Consider the following 20,796-nt stretch of genomic DNA (forward strand, 5'->3'; position numbering starts at 1 on the left):
TTAACTTGGCTTTCGAATACCTTAGAAAGGCAGGGTAGGATAGATATAGGTCTATAGCAGTTTTTGTCTAGAGTGTCTCCCCCTTTGAAGAGGGGGATGACCACAGCAGCTTTCTAAACTTTGGGGATCTCAGATGATACGAAAGAGAGGTTGAACAATTTTGGTGGATCATTTTAGAAAGAGAGGGTCCAGATTGTCTAGCCCGGCTGATTTGTAGGGGTCCAGATTTTGCAGTTCTTTCAGAACATCAGCTATCTGGATTTGTGTGAAGGAGAAATGGGGGAGGCTTGGGCAAGTTGCTGTGGGGGTGCAGGGCTGTTGACCGGGGTAAGGGTAGCCAGGTGGAAAGCATTGCCAGCCGTAGAAAAATGCTTATTGAAATTCTCAATTATCGCGGATAACGGTGGTGACAGTGTTTCCTAGCCTCAATGCAGTGGGCAGCTGGGAGGAGGTGCTCTTATTCTCCATGGACTTTAGTGTCCGAGAACTTTTTGGAGTTTGTGCTACAGGTTGCAAATTTCTGTTTGAAAAAGCTAGCCTTTGCTTTCCTAACGGCCTGTGTATATTGGTTCCTAATTTCCCTGAAAAGTTGCATATTGCAGGGGCTATTCGATGCTAATGCAGTATGCCACAGGAAGTTTTTGTGCTGGTCAAGAGCAGTCAGGTCTGGAGTGAACCAAGGGCTATGTCTGTTCCTGGCTCAAAATTTTTGGAATGGGGCATGCTTATTTAAGATGGCGAGGAAAGCACTTTTAAAGAATAACCAGGCATCCTCTACTGATGTAATGAGGTCAATATCCTTCCAGGATACCCGGGCCAGGTCGATTAGAAAGGCCTGCTCGCTGAAGTGTTTTAGGGAGCGTTTGACAGTGATGAGGGGTGGTCGTTTGACCGCAGACCCATTACGGACGCAAGCAATGAGGCAGTGATCACTGAGATCCTGGTTGAAGACAGCAGAGGTGTATTTGGAGGGCAGGCTGGTTAGGATGATATCTATGAGGGTGCCCGTGTTTACGTATTTGGGGTTGTACCTGGTAGGTTCATTGAAAATTTGTGTGAGATTGAGGGCATCAAGCTTAGATGATTGAAGGATGGCAGGGGTGTTAAGCATGTCCCAGTTTAGGTCACCTAACAGCACAAGCTCTGAAGATAGATGGCAATCAATTCACATATAATGGGTAATATCATTAATAATGCAATTCCGGCTATCTGATACTCACTTTACACACATTAAGGGCATTATCCTATTCAGTAGAGTTGAATTTGGCAATAAAACGCCTGTGTTATTCTAACTCAAAGGGCATCGCTGTTGACAAAGCATCCTCACAGACACAGTTACCTCAGATACTGCCCAGCCCAGGCAGTAAAGCTAGTCATTGGATCAAAGCTGAGTGGACTAACTGATCCAGAGGTCCAACTTAATGTAATTCTAAATTCTGAGCCACTGGTGTAGTACAGTCATATCATAGTCACAGTCAATGTGTCTCAGTGAGTTAGGATACGCAAAGAACACATTTCCAATACACACATGAGTATTAATACACACTAGTAATGTGTGAAATAGGATAAATATAAGCGCCCACCAAATTATTATTATAATCAATGTCACTACTGATGACTGCAGTTCTTCAGTGCGGGATGAAGAAGGAGAATAGCTGGGTCGTTCCACCAACTCGGTACCTTTTGAGATGTGTAACTTGGGGGGAAAAACGTAATTTCCACAAATTGTAACATTCTGTCGTAAAGAGCACATGTTCAACTTAATAAAAAACATGTTTTCCCATCTCAAGAGGTTAAATTAAAAAAAAATACTATAGCAAGTGACTATTAAGAGCCAATAATAGTTGACCGTAACAGGGTTGACCGTAACAGGGTTGACCGTAACATGGTTGACCGTAACATGGTTGACCGTAACAGGGTTGACCGTAACAGGGTTGACCGTAACAGGGTTGACCGTAACATGGTTGACCGTAACAGGGTTGACCGTAACAGGGTTGGCGATTTCATCTTGTAACAGGGGAAATGGATACTTGTTGTGTGCAACAAGGAGGGGCAATTGAACGCAAGCTTCACAAAAAAACATTGTTAAAACATTTCTAGCCTCTCTTACAATGGTTAACACTCAGTTTTCCACCACAAAACACCAGAACATTTTCAAAAAGAGTAGAACCAGCTCACCTGCTTCTACACTATGATTTGACTATTAGATGTTTATTTTGAAAAACATTTTTTAGAGGAATAGTTTCACCATATTAAAACAAGAGTTTAGTTCATGTAACAGGGGTGACCTTAAAATAAGGGACAGGTCTTTTTTTAACCTTAAAATGAATCACTAATCACATAATCACAAATAAATAACCATTCAGAAATAACTTTGTCAAAGAAACAAAATATCTAGGGCTTTACAATGAGGGTGCACGGAGGGACATGTAAAAATCCTGAATTCAGATTTATTGAATTCTCCATGTGGTCTTTATTAAAGGGCACTTCATTGAATATAACAGGTTTTTAAAATTCAATATTGGTGCACAATTTCTACTTAAACTATCAAAGGGTCGCAAAAGGCACAACTTTCGTGGAACGGCCTTCCTGTGTGTGTGTTTCTTCTTTTTGTCTGCTGTAGATTCATGGGGGATGCGGCAGTGTCACGTCAGCAGAGCAGTGAGGGGCTGAGAGATCACTTGCCTGGGGGTTATCAAATCAAAATGTATTCTTCATGCACACAGTTTACAGCAGTTATAAACAACGTAGTGAAATGCTTACTTGCAATCTCCCTCAACAATGCAGTACCAATAATCAATATGATCAAAACAAGGTTATGATGCAGGACAGTGGTTTAGTGTGGAGACGACCCAGAAGCATCAGGGATTGGTCAGGGCAGAATCAGGGGGAGACTATAAAACAAATGTTGGTGTACCGAGGCTTCACTCAACTTCCGTGGAACGCTGTACTGCAACATAATCAGCAACACACAGGTGACTCAGAAGGTAGGACTTCCGTGGAACGCTGTACTGCAACATAATCAGCAACACACAGGTGACTCAGAAGGTAGGACTTCCGTGGAACGCTGTACTGCAACATAATCAGCAACACACAGGTGACTCAGAAGGTAGGACTTTATTGGGTTCTTATATCTACTGAATGTATTTGAAAGTAATGGTTTAGATTGTACTTAATTCCCAGATCTTAGGTTGGCTAGAAGGCCTATAGGGAATACCTTTTAACCTATACGTTGTAGTGAGGATTAAGGATTTGAGATGGTCCTCTGTGTGTCATAGGAGAGATGATGAAGCTGGGAATACTGACACTTTTGTTGCTGTCTCTCTGGACATGTGATTGCAAGTCGTTGCAGACCGATTCAGACACTCTGATTGAGGTGAGACTGAGCTTATCCTGACTCAAATCTTGTTTATGAACACGGATTACATTAACCATAAACTTGCTGGCTCAAGTCATGGGACAACGGTGGTTAAACTATATAAACTGCTTCATTGAATAGATTATCGTCTCTAGCTAGCTTGTGTAAACATGTTTCCTAGGCAAGGAACTTCTGACCCACAGTGTCATTTGATGTTTTCTTCCCTTCCTCGCTCTCTCCCTCCCTTCTCTACTCCCTCCCTCCCTTCTCTACTCTCTCCCTCCCTTCTCTACTCCCTCCCTCCCTCCGGTAGCTTTTGGAGCTCCTCCAGTCAGTGGGTTATCGTGTGCCAGGAGGTGAAGAGGGGCCCATGCTGGAGACAACCAGAGAGGATGCAGCATGGCCCAGTGCTGAGCTGGAGAAGAGAGATCTCCCAAGGATGGGTGCCTCTATGTACAACAGACCTTACGCTGAACAAGGCAGCAGCAGGTCAGAAAGACAAACACAACAACATTTAGAAATATTATTACTGTAGTATTATGTAATGTGCACTTCTAAGTGGTCAATATAAGGATAATTCATTTTCATACACCATGTATATTAAAATGTTCGATCTTAATTACTGTTGATGACTCTCTCTGTTTCTCTGTTCCTCTCTTTCTCACTTTCTCCTTCTAACTATCTCTCCTTCTCTCTCTCTCCTCTCTCTCTCCTAACTCTCTCTCCTTCTAACTCTCTCTCTCTACTAACTCTCTCTCTCTCCTAACTCTCTCCTTCTAACTCTCTCTCTCCTAACTCTCTCTCTCCTAACTCTCTCCTTCTAACTCTCTCTATCCTTCTCTCTCTCTCTCATAACTCTCTCTCTCTCCTTCTAACTCTCTCTCTCCTTCTAACTCTCTCTATCCTTCTCTCTCTCTCTCATAACTCTCTCTCTCCTTCTAACTCTCTCTCTCTCTCCTTCTAACTCACTCTCCTAACTCTCACTCTCTCCTTCTAACTCTCTCTCTCCTTCTAACTCTCTCCTAACTCTCTCTCTCTCCTTCTAACTCTCTTTCTCTCCTTCTAACTCTCTCTCTCTCCTAACTCTCTCTCCTCACTCTCTCTCTCCTAACTCGATCTCTCCTTCTAACTCTCTCTCTCTCCTAACTCTCTCTCTCTCCTTCTAACTCTCTCTCTCCTAACTCTCTCCTTCTAACTCTCTCTATCCTTCTCTCTCTCTCTCCTAACTCTTTCTCTCTACCTCTAACTCTCTCTCTCTCTCCTTCTAACTCTCTCTCTCTCTCCTTCTAACTCTCTCTCTCTCCTTCTAACTCACTCTCCTAACTCTCACTCTCTCCTTCTAACTCTCTCTCTCTCTCGCTCTCCTTCTAACTCTCTCTCTCCTTCTAACTCTCTCCTAACTCTCTCTCTCCTTCTAACTCTCTTTCTCTCCTTCTAACTCTCTCTCTCCTAACTCTCTCTCTTCACTCTCTCTCTCCTAACTCGCTCTCTCCTTCTAACTCTCTCTCTCTCCTAACTCTCTCTCTCTCCTTCTAACTCTCTCTCTCCTTCTAACTCTCTCTCTCTCTCTCCTAACTCTCTCTCTCTCCTAACTCTCTCTCCTCACTCTCTCTCTCCTAACTCGCTCTCTCCTTCTAACTCTCTCTCTGTCCTAAATCTCTCTCCTTCTAACTCTCTCTCTCTCTCTCCTAACTCTCTCTCTCCCAACTCTCTCCTTCTAACTCTCTCTATCCTTCTCTCTCTCTCTCATAACTCTCTCTCTCTCCTTCTAACTCTCTCTCTCCTTCTAACTCTCTCTATCCTTCTCTCTCTCTCTCATAACTCTCTCTCTCCTTCTAACTCTCTCTCTCTCTCCTTCTAACTCACTCTCCTAACTCTCACTCTCTCCTTCTAACTCTCTCTCTCCTTCTAACTCTCTCCTAACTCTCTCTCTCTCCTTCTAACTCTCTTTCTCTCCTTCTAACTCTCTCTCTCTCCTAACTCTCTCTCCTCACTCTCTCTCTCCTAACTCGATCTCTCCTTCTAACTCTCTCTCTCTCCTAACTCTCTCTCTCTCCTTCTAACTCTCTCTCTCCTAACTCTCTCCTTCTAACTCTCTCTCACTCTCTCCTAACTCTCTCTCCTTCCAACTTTCTCTCTCCTTGTAACTCTCTCTCTCTCCTAACTCTCTCTCCTTCTAACTCTCTCCTTTTAACTCTCTCTCTCCTAACTCTCTCTCCTTCTAACTCTCTCTCTCTCTCTCTCTCTCCTAACTCTCTCTCTCTCTCCTTCTAACTCTCTCTCTCTCCTCCTAACTCTCTCTCTCCCCTTCTAACTCTCTCTCTCTCTGTCCTTCTAACTCTCTCTCTCCTAACTCTCTCTCCTTCTAACTCTCTCTCTCTCTCTCTCCTTCTAACTCTCTCTCTCTCCTTCTAACTCTCTCTCTCTCCTAACTATCTCTCTCTCCTTCTAACTCTCTCTCTCTCCTAACTCTCTCTCTCCTTCTAACTCTCTCTCCGAACTCTCTCTCTCTCTCCTAACTCTCTCTCTTTCCTTCTAACTCTCTCCTTCTAACTCTCTCTATCTCCTAACTCTCTCTCCTTCTAACTCTCTCCTTCTAACTCTCTCTCTCTCTTCTAACTCTCTCTCCTAACCCTCTCTCTCTCTCCTTCTAACTCTCTATTTCTCTCCTTCTAACTCTCTCTCTCTTCTAACACTCTCTCTCTCCTAACTCCCTCTCTCTCCTTCTAACTCTCTCTCTCTCTCTCTCTCCCTAACTCTATCCCTCCTTCTAACTTTCTCCTTCTATCTCTCTCTCCTTCTATCTCGCTCTCTCTCTCTCTTCTAACTCTCTCTCTCTCCTAACTCTCTCTCTCCTAACGCTCTCTCTCTCCTTCTAACTCTCTCTCTCTCTCCTTCTAACTGACTCTCTCATAACTCTCTCTCTCCTAACTCTCTCTATCTCCTTCTAACTCCCTCTTTCCTTCTAACTCTCCTAACTCTCTCTCTCTCCTTCTAACTCTCTCTCTCTCCTAACTCTCTCACTCCCTAACTCTCTCTCTCCTTCTAACTTTCTCCTTCTATCTCTCTCTCTCTCTCCTTCTAACTCTCTCTCTCTCTATTCTAACTCTCTCGCTCTCCTAACTTGCTCTCTCTAATTCTAACTCTCTCTCTCTCCTAACTCTCTCTCTCCTTCTAACTCCCGCTTTCCTTCTAACTCTCCTAACTCGCTCTCTCTCCTTCTAACTCTCTCTCTCTCCTAACTCTCTCTCTCCTTCTAACTCTCTTTCTCTCTCTTCTAACTCAGTTTCTCTCTCCTAACTCGCTCTCTCTCCTTCTAACTCTCTCTCTCTCCTTCTAACTCTCTTTCTCTCTCTTCTAACTCTGTTTCTCTCTCCTAACTCTCTCTCTCTCCTTCTAACTCTCTCTCTCCTTCTAACTCTCTCCTTCTAACTCTCCCTTTCTCCTAACTCTCTCTCCTTCAAACTCTCTCTCTCCTCCTAACTCTCTCTCTCCTTCTAACTCTCTCTCTCCTTCTAACTCTCTCTCTCTTCTAACTCTAACTCTCGCTCTCTCTCCTAACTCTCTCTCCTTCTAACTCTCTCTCTCCTTCTAACTCTCTCTCATAACTATCTCTCCCCTAACTCTCCCTCTCTCTGTCTAACTCTCTCTTTCCTTCTAACTCTCTCTCTCCTAACTCTCTCTCTCTCCTAACTCTCTCTCTCCCTAACTCTCTCTCCTTCTAACTCTCTCCTAACTCTCTCTCTCTCTCTCTTTCTAACTCTCTCTCCTTCTAACTCTCTCTCTCCTTCTAACTCTCTCTTTCTCTCTCTCTCTCCTAACTCTCTCTCTCCTAACTCTCTCCTAACTCTCACTCTCTCCTTCAAACTCTCATATTCTCTCTCGCTCACAATCTCTCTTTCTCACACAATCTCTCTCTCCTCTCCCTCCCTTCTTCCCTTCACCGCTCTACTTCTCGTTGTCCAGAAGGTCTAATACAAAGTATCCGCCTGCTTTTCCAATGGAGCGGATGAATCGTGTCCGGGGTTGATGGACTGTCTTACAAAACAATGAGATTATACCACAGTATCATTTTCTGACTAATCGGATCTGCCAAATGTCTGCTTCTCAGACCTACAGTGAACAGTACGACTCCTTTGCATGTCTTCTACAATGAATCACATCCCCTTATGACTCAAATAAAGACTGTAGGCATTATATTATGTTCTTCATGTGGTCTTTTTGCTTGAAGAGATGTCAATGTTTATTTTATCACAGACTGCATAAATGCATTTGGTAGTTCAATGAGTAATTTCCCAGGGACCAGACATCCAACGGAGAGCTTTTCCAAGTAGAAGATTTTATTTGTATTTAATATACAGCACAGACATTTAGTTCTTCATGCAGGTCATGTTTGCTCAGTAACATCAAACAGTGAACATTTTAAACACACAGGTGGGACAGGGATAAAAACAAAATAGTCCGCAAACATACTGTAACATATATCAACCTGTGTGATATCCATTCAGTCCATCCCTGTCTGTGTGTCGTGTCCTTATGTGTGTGTGTTTTCCTGTGTGTGAATGTACATTATGCATGCATGTACATATGTGCGCATCTGTATGCTTTGTTGTGTGCAAGAGAGGGGTTGTGTCTCAGTACACGCCACATCTCTTTATCATAATGCATGGTGTGAATGTATTTCTCTGGGTTAGACACAGTACTTCCAGAAGCACTCTGAGGCACCTCCTCTTTTCCTAGACTGCTTCCTGATGCCAAAGAAGCGGCTGAAGGTGTTGAGGTGACTCTGTTTCTCCAGCCACTCCTGAAACAGAGAACAATTACCGCTGTAGTAGTTCATGCTTCATGAAACCGCTACTCCCAAAACAAAATGTGATAGGAGCTTAATATATGCTCCTTATGATCTTTCAGTTTAAAAACTCGCATCTTTCTTCATCTGTCTTTCCAGTAGTCCAGCTACACTGAGACCTAAGAGAGACGAAGGGTGAGAGAGAATGTTGTGATACTTCTCTTGGTGTAACTGTTTAGACACAATACCAACTAGTTTGTGTGATCTCACCGTCTCTGCTGAGATCTCCAGACAGTAGGGATGAGTATCTGAGTCCAGGGCCAGCTTGGGGAAGATACGTCTGCTCAGAGAAAGACAGCTCGTCTGGACTACCTGCTCCTCCATCCTCCACGGATACTGAACACAGTCAAAACACAGTCAACACTTACAATTGTGTTTATCTTAATCCAACCATGGGGATTCATGAGAAATAACTTAAGTAGCAGCTACACTTTGATGGTGTAAAGTGTATGGAACATTGTCACCATAATCAAACCGCATATTACACATTCAATATTAACACTGCTTCAGTTCTCAGACACAATCACACGTTGACAGATCAACTAGGTCTCAAAGAAATTATACCAGAACAGAAGGTCAAATCGGATTTGCCCAGGTGTTTAAAATGCCCTGCTCATATGTGGAGGGGGACCAGGTGGAGAGACAAGGGCAGAGAATTTACTGTTTATTTTATGAATTAATTAACCTGCTACGTGACTTCACTTCCATCAAATTAACCGACTCAATGCGTGACTTACAGGCTTTATGGAATAGCATTTATCTCCCTCACCTCGGCTACCCATCCAAACACATGACTCCCTGGTCACAGTACAATGTGATTTTGTTGATTTAAAAAATGCATTGAAAGCAGTTAGTTGGGCATTATATCCTGTAGCCTAATAGGTCATACACTCTACATGAGGATGGAGGTGTTTATGAATATTAGTCAGTGTTACTCCTCTGGAGCAGGTGTCATGTCGCACGTTGGATTATTTGGACTATTCGTCAGTTGCATTGGGGCTGATGTAAAAATGTATGCATACTGTTCTTATATTAAATCACATAACACATGTAACATTATCCCTGATATCAATTTTGATATTCATCCTACAATACAATGTTGGGCCTGAAATGGTCAATTAATACAGCAGAAGGAAATGAGAATGGAAGTGGAGATCCAGGTAACTGACAAAATAAAGGACACACCAACATACATTGTCTTAATGGGGCATTGGGCCACCACGAGCCAGAACAGCTTCAATGCATCTTGGCATAGATTCTACAAGTGTCTGGAACTCTATTGGTAAGTTGTGACACTATCGTGATATGGTGACTGAGACGGCCATTACATTTGAGTCATTTAGCAGACGCTCTTATCCAGATTGACTTACAGTCAGTGCTTTCTTCTACAGATATCAAGGTGGGACAACCACATATCACAGGCATAGTAAGTACACTTTTCCTCAATAAAGTAGCTATGTGCAAAATGGTTCAGGATTATTTTGATTATTTATTTTGGGGAGGGCGCATATGGTTTACATTATTTTCATGCTCATCAAACCATTCAGTGACCACTCGTGCCCTGTGGATGAGGGCATTGTCATCCTATGGGGGCACCATGGTGGCCAAAATAATGGCCAGAGTAATGGCCTTCCCAGCATTTTTATGCATGCCCCTGAGCATGATGGGATATTAATTGCCTAATTAACTCAGGAACCACACCTGTGTGGAAGCACCTGCTTTCAATACACTTTGTATCCCTCATTTACTTAAGTATTTCCATTATTTTGCAGTTACCTGTCTATAAAGTGTTTATTTACGGCTCCAGGCCCCTTGGCCCAGATGGCATTTGAAGTCAGTTTAAGCCAGTGTAGGATTTGCCATGGGTCATTAATTGATTCTCAAACTGCTCAATGGCCAAGCTTGTTCTAGCAAGACATTATATTTGGGAATTTCACTTTTGCCTAGCCCTGCAATAAATCCTCCTATTTCTATTTATTATGGATCCTAAATAGGCCAAGACACAGGCAGACGTAGTCATTGGCTGAGACGCTAGAGAGACAGACGGGGTGTGTTCATAGAAGGTAACATTTTGCAACAAAAGTACGTCACCATTTGCAATTGTTTATTTAATTAACAGAGGTCTCTGACGTCAGTGCCATGGCCTCTGGTATGGTAATGAAGGTGGCGCAAGCGGCCGGTGACATTTACTTTTTTACAACTCATAGACTGTTTTAGTCAAGGGCCATCTGATTAATTTCATTTTTTTGGCGGTTTAAAGAGCATGTTTTAATAAAGTATTTAGTTGAAATTGAAATGATTTGTGCTAAGGACTCCAACAGAGCTGATTTAAAAGAGATTTAGAAGAGAAATATATGAATGTATAGGGTATAGCATTTATAAAGGAGCACAACTCAATAATCAGAGGTGGCTGATGGTGTGAGAGACAGCGGGAGGGAAGGATGAGAAGAAGTGTCACACCTCCAAAATAATTTTTTACAATTATTTTCGATCAGGATATGGCACATTATCTGGCAGGATTCAAATGGAGCTAAGTACTATGTTTGTTTTTATTTTTGTATCTATAAAGAATGCACATTCATGTATATTTGATGCATATAACTATCTGCTCGTTCCTAAACAGTTCACCCTAAATGTATGGGTGTAGCTGACTTTTGACCTTGTGTGTGCCACACACAACTCACGCCAGAGACAGAAGAGAAAGTGAGACACCCCACTCGCTGTTATCTTTCTTCAATGAAAGTTAATGAACTAAGTAGACCAGACCCAGCTGCTATTGCATTGGTGTCTACACACCCAGTGGTAAACAGCCTTGGTGAAATATCTTCATTTATCTACCATCTTCGCTCATGCCGCTGGCTTGTTGTCACCCATGTCATCCCATGGCCACAGCTTGTTGTTTTTAAATGGCACCAGCAGATGGCAGAAAATGCCTAGTAATTCAAATAGCCATATAACTTAATTGTATTAAAATATAAATGTTATTTTAAACTTGTGGAAAAGTTTTTAAAATATACAATTTGAAAGTTTTTTTGACAAGTTTCAAGTATCGGATGTACTGTAGGCTACAGGATACACACACAAACACGTTTTATTAGTCTATGTAGGATACATATGTAGCACTACTGCCTATGGGGGGTGATTCATGCCAGAATTAAGCCTTGTGATGCTTCTGATACCTCTCACCAAGTCACTTAACGTCTTCCTAGCGTCATAAAATAACGCCATGAATTAACATGGACTGTCAAAGTTTGTTTCTAAGGCGTCAAACTGCCGACGCGTTCACGTCACGTGACACGTACACGTCATGTAGACTTTTTGTTCAGGTTGCGTAATGTGTCACTGTCACGTCACGTGTCAGTTTGCATGTAAGAGTATTATGAATGATCTTAAAAATGTCTACATGTGTTACGTGTTAGTTTAAGTGTCATTTGTTGATTTAGCTAAAATAGGACTGTCACCTCAATGCAAAACTTATTAGGCTAGTTGATATTGCAGCCACCATTACTGTGTAGATATGCCTATTTCTCGCATCAATACGAATTTAAGCTGACATTGACTAAAACCAACTAGGCTAGAGATAACTACTATAGCGCTTAGCCAAGCAAACTTTGGTTAGCATCAAGCTAGCAAACTGTTAAATGCTATTTTCATACAAATATTAACACTAACACATTTTTTCGTGACATCACATATTTACATATATTCCCTAAAGTAAACTGTGCCTTTGTTCATAGAAAATAAAACAAATTGGCTCTAAAACGTTGAAAAAAAAGCACAGAAAGTTTGGACGCCATGTTAAAATCCCTTCTCGTTCATGTAAACCATTAGCAACCTAGCCTAACTCCATTAATTTACTTACAATGGGGAAAATACCAGCCCGTTTTTCACTCAGTTAAAAGTGCCTTCAAACATCACCAAGCTCACTATGTAATTAACCATGTTACCTCAATATTTTGAGTCTTATTGCATTTTTGCACATTACATACTTGAATTAATAGGGTAAAATTATGAGACAGAGAAACGTTTGTTTTCAGAACTAGTCATTCTCCATAATGAAGAAGAAATGTTAAAGATCTCACTAACTCACTTCATTGACGTCACAGCTCCCCTAGCAGCAGTAATTATATACTTACATTAAATGCAAATACCTGGGAGGCAAAATAAACTAAATAAAACATAAAGAATATGACCATACATATGTGTGTCACATACACATGGCAAATGCTTGAGTACCACCTTGACATCTCTGATCTGCTTGTCTCAATAAATTAATACTAGAACATTGGCAGCCAGGATTAGCTATTTCAATTAGCTATCTCTTCTTGAACAGTGCAGTTCAAGAAGAGGTTAAAAAATAAAATTTCAAATAATAAAAAGTAACACAATAACATAACAATAACGAGGCTATATACAGGGGGTATTCAAGATAACATGCAACATAGCACCACCACCTTTGAAGGTTTTCTTCAACCTCTGCTCAGACTTAAATCACAGTGTTCCAAGAACCTCCACCAGGGGTGACTGTAGTATCCTCAAACGGACAAAAAGGAGACACAAGAGGCACCCCACACTCATTTTAGATCCCAAGTGGTTTTTATTTTCATATTGTATGCTCTCACTCTCATCACTATCTCCTTTGCCATCTTCTCAAGTCTTTACTTGGAACTCCATCCATACACACATACTATAGCATCTCGCTAACATTTCTCACATTTTATGCATCCAGCTGAGGCCTTGGATGGATCATGTTACACTGAGATGGGCACAGGGGTAAATGTACAGTCATTTCTAGTGTGGTGGCAAAGTAGTTGAACAGGAGAAGAGGATGTGGTTACTTGTGGAGGGAGAACAGTGAGGGTGGTGGGTTGAGCGCCTGCAGTGAAGCTGATTGGTTGCTCTGGCTCATCACATCTTGACTAAAAGAAAGAGATTTCGAAATTAGTTTGACATTGCCATAGTGCAACAGCTGAAAAGCTGTCATTAACATACTCCCAGAGATAGCAACATATTCAGAATTCACTGAATGAAGTAGCCTACCCATCCCCATTTACAATTGTATTCATCAATTAAATAAATGATACTATAACACATTCAATTACATTATTATTGTAGACTATAGACTACTCCTGTATCTACCTTGTACAATAACGTAATCATTGAATGAAATAGCGTACCTATCCACATTTACAATTTAATTGATCAATTAGATAAATAATACTAGCACATACAGTTACATTGTTGTAGAATAGGCTACTACTGTATCCACACCATATTAGGATACCGTTTTGTCAGGCATGATTTTACAGTTGAAGTCGGAAGTTTACATACACTTAGGTTGGAGTCATTAAAACTCGTTTTTCAACCACTCCACAAATTTCTTGTAAACAATCTATAGTTTTGGCAAGTCGGATAGGACATCTACTTTGTGCATGACACAAGTAATTTTTCCAACAATTGTTTACAGACAGATTACTTCACTTATAATTCACTGTATCACAATTCCAGTGGGTCAGAAGTTTACATACACTAAGATGACTGTGCTTTTAAACAGCTTGGAAAATTCCAGAAAATGATGTCATGGCTTTAGAAGCTTCTGACAGGCTAATTGGCATAATTTGAGTCAATTGGAGGTGTACCTGTGGATGTATTTCAAGGCCTACCTTCACACTCAGTGCCTCTTTGCTTGACATCATGAGGAAATAAAAATATATCAGCTAAGACCTCAGAATTTTTTTTGTAGACCTCCACAAGTCTGGTTCATCCTTGGGAGCAATTCCCAAACGCCTGAAGGTACCACGTTCATCTGTACAAACAATATTACGCAAGTATAAACACCATGGGACCGTGAAGGAAACAGGTATGAAAGTATCTATATCCACAGTAAAACAAGTCCTATATCGACATAACCTGAAAGGCCGCTCAGCAAGGGAGAAGCCACTGCTCCAAAACCACCATTAAAAAAGCCAGACTACGGTTTGCAACTGCACATGGGCACAAAGATCATACTTTTTAAATAAATGTCCTCTGGTCTGATGAAACAAAAATAGAACTGTTTGGCCATAATGACCATTGTTATGTTTGGAGGAAAAAGGGGGAGGCTTGCAAGCCCAAGAACACCATCCCAACCATGAAGCATGGGGGTGGCAGCATCATGTTGTGGGGGTGCTTTGCTGCAGGAGGGACTGGTGCACTTCACAAAATAGATGGCACCATGAGGGAGGAAAATTATGTAGATATATTGAAGCAACATCTCAAGACATCAGTCAGGAAGTTAAAGCTTGGTTGCAAATGGGTTTTCCAAATGGACAATGACCCCAAGCATACTTCCAAAGTTGTGGCAAAATGGCTTAAGGACAACAAAGTCAAGGTATAGGGTGGCCATCACAAAGCCCTGACCTCAATCCTATAGAACATTTGTGGGCAGAACTGAAAAAGTGTGTGCGAGCAAGGAGGCCTAAAAACATGACTCAGTTACACCAGCTCTGTCAGGAGGAATGGGCCAAAAGTCACCCAACTTATTATGGGAAGCTTGTGGAAGGCTACCCGAAACCTTTGACCCAAGTTAAACAATTTAAAGCCAATGCTACCAAATACTAATTGAGTGTATGTAAACTTCTGACCCACTGGGAATGTGATGACAGAAATAACAGCTGAAATAAATCATTCTCTCTACTATTATTCTGACATTTCACATTCTTAAAATAAAGTGGTGATCCTAACTGACCTAAAACAGGGAATTTTTACTTGGATTAAATGTCAGGAATTGTGAAACACTTTAGCCAAATACATTTAAACTCAGTTTATGTAAACTTTCGACTTCAACTGTAGGTCTTCCATCGAAGTTGTATGTTGTATCTCGTTTCCCTTCAGTGAAAAGTAGTTATTTCATTTATAATTGAATTAATCCATTAAATAAATACTACTAATAAATGCCCCCCCCAAAATATTTTCAAATAAACCAAATTTGCCTAAACACAGAACTAAATATTTCCTAACGATATCACAACTTAAATATAGCCTACTTACTACTCAATTAGATCAAGTACATCTTGGCAATTATTTTATTGTCTATAATGAAACTATCTGGGGCAGACACTCAAAAATCCCTTCCCCCGCTTGTAAAAAAAAAAAAAATGTCTGTGTTGCCGCCAAGCTCTCAAATACCGGTGCCAGTCTCTCACTCTACGAACTGTCACTGCAATCTGGATTCCTTGGGACATCCTTACCCTAAACTAACACTAAACTTAACCAATTTACATGTATACTTGATAGAGGTATGGACATCCCAAAGATCCCGAATAGCAACTATGAACTCCTCTGAAAGCCGTGAACACAACTCTTATTGGTTGTCTGATGTGGAACTTGTAACAACACAGTTTGTGATTGGCTGAAAACATTTAGATCTGTATACAGCGAGATAAGATAACATACCATGCCATGAGGTGTTGAGGGAAAGACAGAATATCTATAGATTAGCCATAACAGGAAATACACAAGGCATAGGCTACATTATAGTTCAAGGTGGCTAGTCCCAATGTCTGCTTGCACAGAAAAATTGTACGTTTCTAACATTTATGGTTGAGATTTAATTAATATAAATATAAACTATGCACCTTATGACTTTCATTAACACGCGATGCAGGCGATGCAGGCATCACACAGACGTTAGTAAGGCGTTGGTGTCATGTAAATCAGAAAACGAAACGCAGACTTAGTAAGGCTTTGGTGTCATGTCAAGGGGAACGGTTGTCTAGGCTTATGTCCCTTATCACCCCCCATAACTGCCAGTGTTCAGTATCTCCAGCCTAACAACTTCACAGTGAGTGAGCTAAGTTTTTCCTGGGCCTTGATAATGACTCTCGGTTCCATTGCACATAAGAGTCATTGGACGAAGGCGTCTTCTCTGTATAGGGAAGTTTGGTTAAGAGCCTTAGCTTGCGCTTGGTCTGAACATTAAAACGCGTCACTTGCGGTATGGTTTTGGAAGCATAATGACCTCGGCGAATTTTTATTTATTTTTTAAACACACCTTTATAGGGTTAGTACTCCCACACGGCCATATAACCATGTTACAGCGCGTTTACGGAAAACAGACGGACGACAGTCGACTACCTGCGCTAATTAGCGATCTGAATCTCACCTGTGTGTAAATAGAAGATGGACGTCACAAACGTGTGTCACTGAAAAATACTGTCAGCTGCAACTGTGTTTAAAAAAAACGGTTAAAACAGTGTACAGTAAGTATGTATTTTGAATTCGTGAAATAGTTGTTGATGTGATGTGAAAGTAGAGGGATTTATGTTTCTAGAACCGTACCGCAAATAAGAATCAATCGAATTATCGTTTAGATGGCGTATTGGACTGTTTTGGCTTACAGAACATGTAAGGTCCTTGGAGTATAAAGGAGGCTCATTTAGTCCATTATTTGTCCGTAATGGCGTGCCATCAAACTATCAGCTTTGTTTCATTGATAAACTAAAAAGATAGTTGTGTCAGATCTAAATAGACGCCTGGAATAGGTTTATCGGATGTATCCGAGACTATGGCGAACGTGAAACGATAACTGCGGATAAAGTGTCTGGAAAATAGACAATCGCAACAAACTAATCAAACGTTTATACTCAACTACCATGTTTACTTGTTGAATGTTCTTTTAGTGTGCACGAAGGCTACAAACTATATTCAGGGTAGTGCTGCGGTTACAGCTGTAGGTTTTGTTTATTTTTTTAGTTTGGGCATGTTTTTAGCGATTGATTGAGCTTGACAGACACGCATTAAACCATTGTTGATCTTTATATTAATTTGACAAAGAGCACGTTGTCTGTATCGCCACTATCATACAAAAAAATACGTAATTGCAATGTTGTGCAATGCCTTTGTAATGGAATTCTGTACGTGTTGTAGCGTACTGCTGTGGAAATTCGTTCGCGTTTCTCGAACTGTATGTAACCGCCATGCAAGTGTTACATGGGGGTTACATTTGTAGCTATTGTCATAATAGTTTTAGAATGTTTAACATAAGTTTAGTAGAGTTCATAGGAATTATGTCATTATAGTGTGTGCTTCAACGGTTTGCCTGCAGTAGACTTCTGTCATACATAGACACATTTGGACAAAGGATTAAGAAAGTCAAATGCTGAATGTGCCCTCCTTGCTATAACAAAGAGTAACTACTGCAATTCAATGTTGAACATTACTGTTCTATGCTACTGGACTTGTCTTTATGTACCCTTCCTTCCCCAGGGTCTGTCTGTACTCTGGCCGGCCCTGAGGGCAATGAGGCCGTGACTACCCTTCTGCAGCAGCCATGACAGAGCTGGAGATTGATCAGTCCCACCTGCCAAGGGTCCAGGAAGGTACGTAGAGAACCAGACTCACTGGCCAGACCGACATGTGTGTGTTTGGAAACATAGGTGTAACACTTCATTTGATTTGAAAGGCCAGGCCACAGATGCCCTGACAGACCCCCACCCTCACTAAGACTTAAAAGAATGTGCCCAAGTGTGTGACTTCAAATTGCTGTGGAAAATAAAAAAGCCAGACCCTCATTACATAGACCCTTGAGGGATTTGGTTAGCTACCCAGCATCCTTGTTATGTGTTTCAGCAGAGGCTTACGTGTTGTTGCCGTGTCCCTCTCCACCAGCGCTTTGTTTTGTTTTCATCTGGGATAAGAGGTGCTCATGCGATGTCTTAGCATGGCAGGCAGGACTGTACACTGTCAAAGCCAAGACTGGTCTGTAGTGTGTGGCAGCAGATAAGAGCCTGTAGTGTGATGGCCATTCCAGATACACTCCCTCTCTGATTGCAGCTGAGGGTAGAAGTTGGTCCCACTGGAAAGGTTCTCTGTGTGCGTGTGTGTTAAGGAAACGTGGCCTCTTTAACTTGCTACTTTTTTGTTGTCACTTATTGCAGTACTTTGACATAAAGTTACTGATTTCTACCTATGGGTTCTAATGTTCTTACATTATGAAGTTAGTAGGTTGTGGCTTGGGTGGGTTAGCTTTCTTTGGCATTTCTCCATACATGCTAACTCCTGAGCAGGACAGCAATAGATTTCTAGATAATCATTTCCCTTTCTGCTCTTGTTTCCATAGACAATGAGCAGTGTGTAAGAGCATTTTCACGCTTCATTAAGCAGCGAGCAGTGGACTAACAAAGCCAGCTGTAGACACTGTTGGACCCCTATACTATTCACTAAAACAATAGCAGCACTCAAAGATGTCTGATCATGCTAAACTTTCCCTTAGAAATGTATTTTTACTGAAATGTTTTGTCAGTGTCCTCATTGTTTTACACGGAACAAAAATAAACGCAACATGTAAACTGTTGATCCCATTTTTCATGAGCTGAAATAAATAATCCCACAAATTTTACATACTCACAAAAAGCTTGTTTCTCTCAGTTTGTGCACAAATTTGTTAACATCCCTGTTAGTGAGCCTTTCTCCTTTGCCAAGATAATCCATCCACCTGAGAGGTGTGGAATATCAAGAAGCTGATTAAACTGCATAATCAATACACCTTGTGCTGGGGACAATAAAAGGCCATTCTAAAATGTGCAGTTTTGTCACACAACACAATGCCACAGATGTCTCAAGTTGAGGGAGCGTGCAATTGGCATGCTGACTGCAGGAATGTCCACCAGAGCTGTTGCGAGATAATTTAATGTTGATTTATCTACCACAAGCTGCCTCCAACATCGTTTTAGAGAATTTGGCAGTACCATGTGTAACCAAGCCAGCCCAGGAACTCCACATCCAGCTTCTTCACCAGCGGGATTGTCTAAACCTGCCACCCGAACAGTTAATGAAACTGGGTTTGCACAACCAAAGATTTTCTGCACAAACTCAGAAACGTCTCAGGGAAGCTCATCTGTGTGCTTGTCATCCTCACCAGGGTCTTGACCTGACTGCAGTTCGGCGTCATAACCAACTTCAGTGGGCAAATGCTCACCTTCGATGGCCACTGGCACGCTGGAGAAGTGTGCTCTTCACGATCAAGAGCCTGATCAACTCTATGTGAAGGAGATGTCGCGCTTGGTGAGGCAATTGGTGATCACGCCAGATACTGACTGGTTTTCTGATCCACGCCCCTACTTAAAAAAAAGAAGGTATCTGTGACAAACAGATGCATGTCTGTATTCCTAGTCATGTGAGATCCATAGCCTAATGAAGGCATGCGCGTTCGTCTGCATGCTCATGTTGATTTTGTCCAGCCACACCAGACGCGCTCAGGACACGCAGGTTGAAATATCAAAATTAAATCTGAACCAACTATATTAGTTTAGGAACAGGTCAAATCACATGAAACATTCATGGCCATTTAGCTAGCTAGCTTTTAGTGCTAGCTAATTTGTCCTGGGATATAAACATTGGGTTGTTTTACCTGAAATGCACAAGGTCCTTTTTCTGTCTCTTTGTAGAATTTTGAGTCACACAAAATCGTGTGTTCTCTATGACAATTAATGCACAGATAAAAGGGGAAACCTAGTTAGTTTCTAGTAAACTCTCCTTCAGTCTTCTTACTCTTATGTGGACTTTATGGCAGTTGGCAACCAACTTTAAGGTGCATGCCACCACCTATTGGACTGGAGTGTGGACCTCAGTTCATCTTTCAATCAGCCACATGGGTATATGCTCCTAAAAAACACAATGGGGTGAGGAAGGGACATGCAGCGCGTCAAGTGTAAAAAAATAAAATAATATATACATAAGGTCTATTTTAGCACCTGGCTATGCATACGCTCGTTGACGCACGTGAGCAGTTTGGATGAAAGGATTGTATGTGCACATTTATTTTGTAGCGCACGTAATGCGAGCGGTGTGGGCAGCATGTTATATGAACTGTAACTCAGTAAAATCTTTGAAATTGCATGTTCCGTTTAAAAAAAAATCTTCAATGTAGTTAGGTTTACTCAAAAGATTTAAGTTAACATCCTGTGGGTTGTATTTATGCATCAATTTCCTGAAGTGTGGTGTTCTCAGTGTCCCACTTCTCCTTCCTCATCCTAGAATCTCAGCCAAGTCAACTTGCTTTGTTTTCACTCCCCTCTTATCTGTTCCTGTTTAAAAAAAATCTACTCCTCCGGGTGCGTTCCTGATATAGCCTGCCTCACAGGCTATATCAGGCCTATATCACAGGCCTATATCACAGGCTATATTCCTTTTGGAACTGGTGTTCCGAAAGGAACATAGCCATTTTGCAGTTGCAGTACATTCCCCCTGAATGTAGCTCCCTAAGGAATTCCCCCCCCCAATCCCCATCCCAGTTACTCTTTCTCCCAGTGACTCTCTCCCAGTCCACACAGCCCCCTCCTCTCTGTGACCACTCTATCAGTGTCTTAGCACACAGGAGCTGATGGTCCCAACTCTTGTTAAAACAGTCCAACACAGAAAGAGAGGGACTGAGCTGAGTGCGATTTAAGGTTTACAGAACAGGGAATAGCAGTAAAAACAGACTAGTGGGAAGGAGGAAGGGAAGCAGTGAGGGGGTGCGTGGGTGATGGGGATTTGGCTTAAAATAGAACCCCTCGTCACTTTCTCCCACTCTCCCTCCTCCACTTCTTTTGTCTGCCAACCACTCTAC

The 20,796-nt window shown here is 41.6% G+C and overlaps 1 protein-coding gene and 1 long non-coding RNA gene across 4 annotated transcripts in view; one reads left to right on the top strand and one right to left on the bottom strand.

Moving 5' to 3' along the window:
- Window positions 1-12,784: 12,784 nt before the first annotated feature.
- Window positions 12,785-19,362, bottom strand: LOC139557480 (uncharacterized). Its single transcript, XR_011671397.1, has 2 exons — window positions 19,105-19,362; window positions 12,785-13,126 (listed from the first exon to the last, which is right to left on the bottom strand). It is a non-coding gene; the product is annotated as an uncharacterized lncRNA (long non-coding RNA).
- Window positions 15,992-20,796, top strand: part of LOC139557478 (coiled-coil domain-containing protein 50-like) — a 40,669-nt gene continuing 35,864 nt past the window's right edge. The window contains exons 1-2 of one of the 3 annotated variants that reach the window (XM_071372346.1): window positions 15,992-16,447; window positions 17,454-17,566. In XM_071372346.1, the coding sequence (XP_071228447.1) occupies window positions 17,518-17,566 (49 nt within the window). In that variant the 5' untranslated portion in view covers window positions 15,992-16,447; window positions 17,454-17,517. The remainder of the gene's footprint in view (window positions 16,448-17,453; window positions 17,567-20,796) is intronic. The other 2 variants (XM_071372345.1, XM_071372347.1) reach the window with 2 other exon arrangements.

The sequence above is a fragment of the Salvelinus alpinus genome, chromosome 28 (genome assembly GCF_045679555.1).
Source record: "Salvelinus alpinus chromosome 28, SLU_Salpinus.1, whole genome shotgun sequence".
NCBI classification, from domain to species: Eukaryota; Metazoa; Chordata; class Actinopteri; order Salmoniformes; family Salmonidae; genus Salvelinus; species Salvelinus alpinus.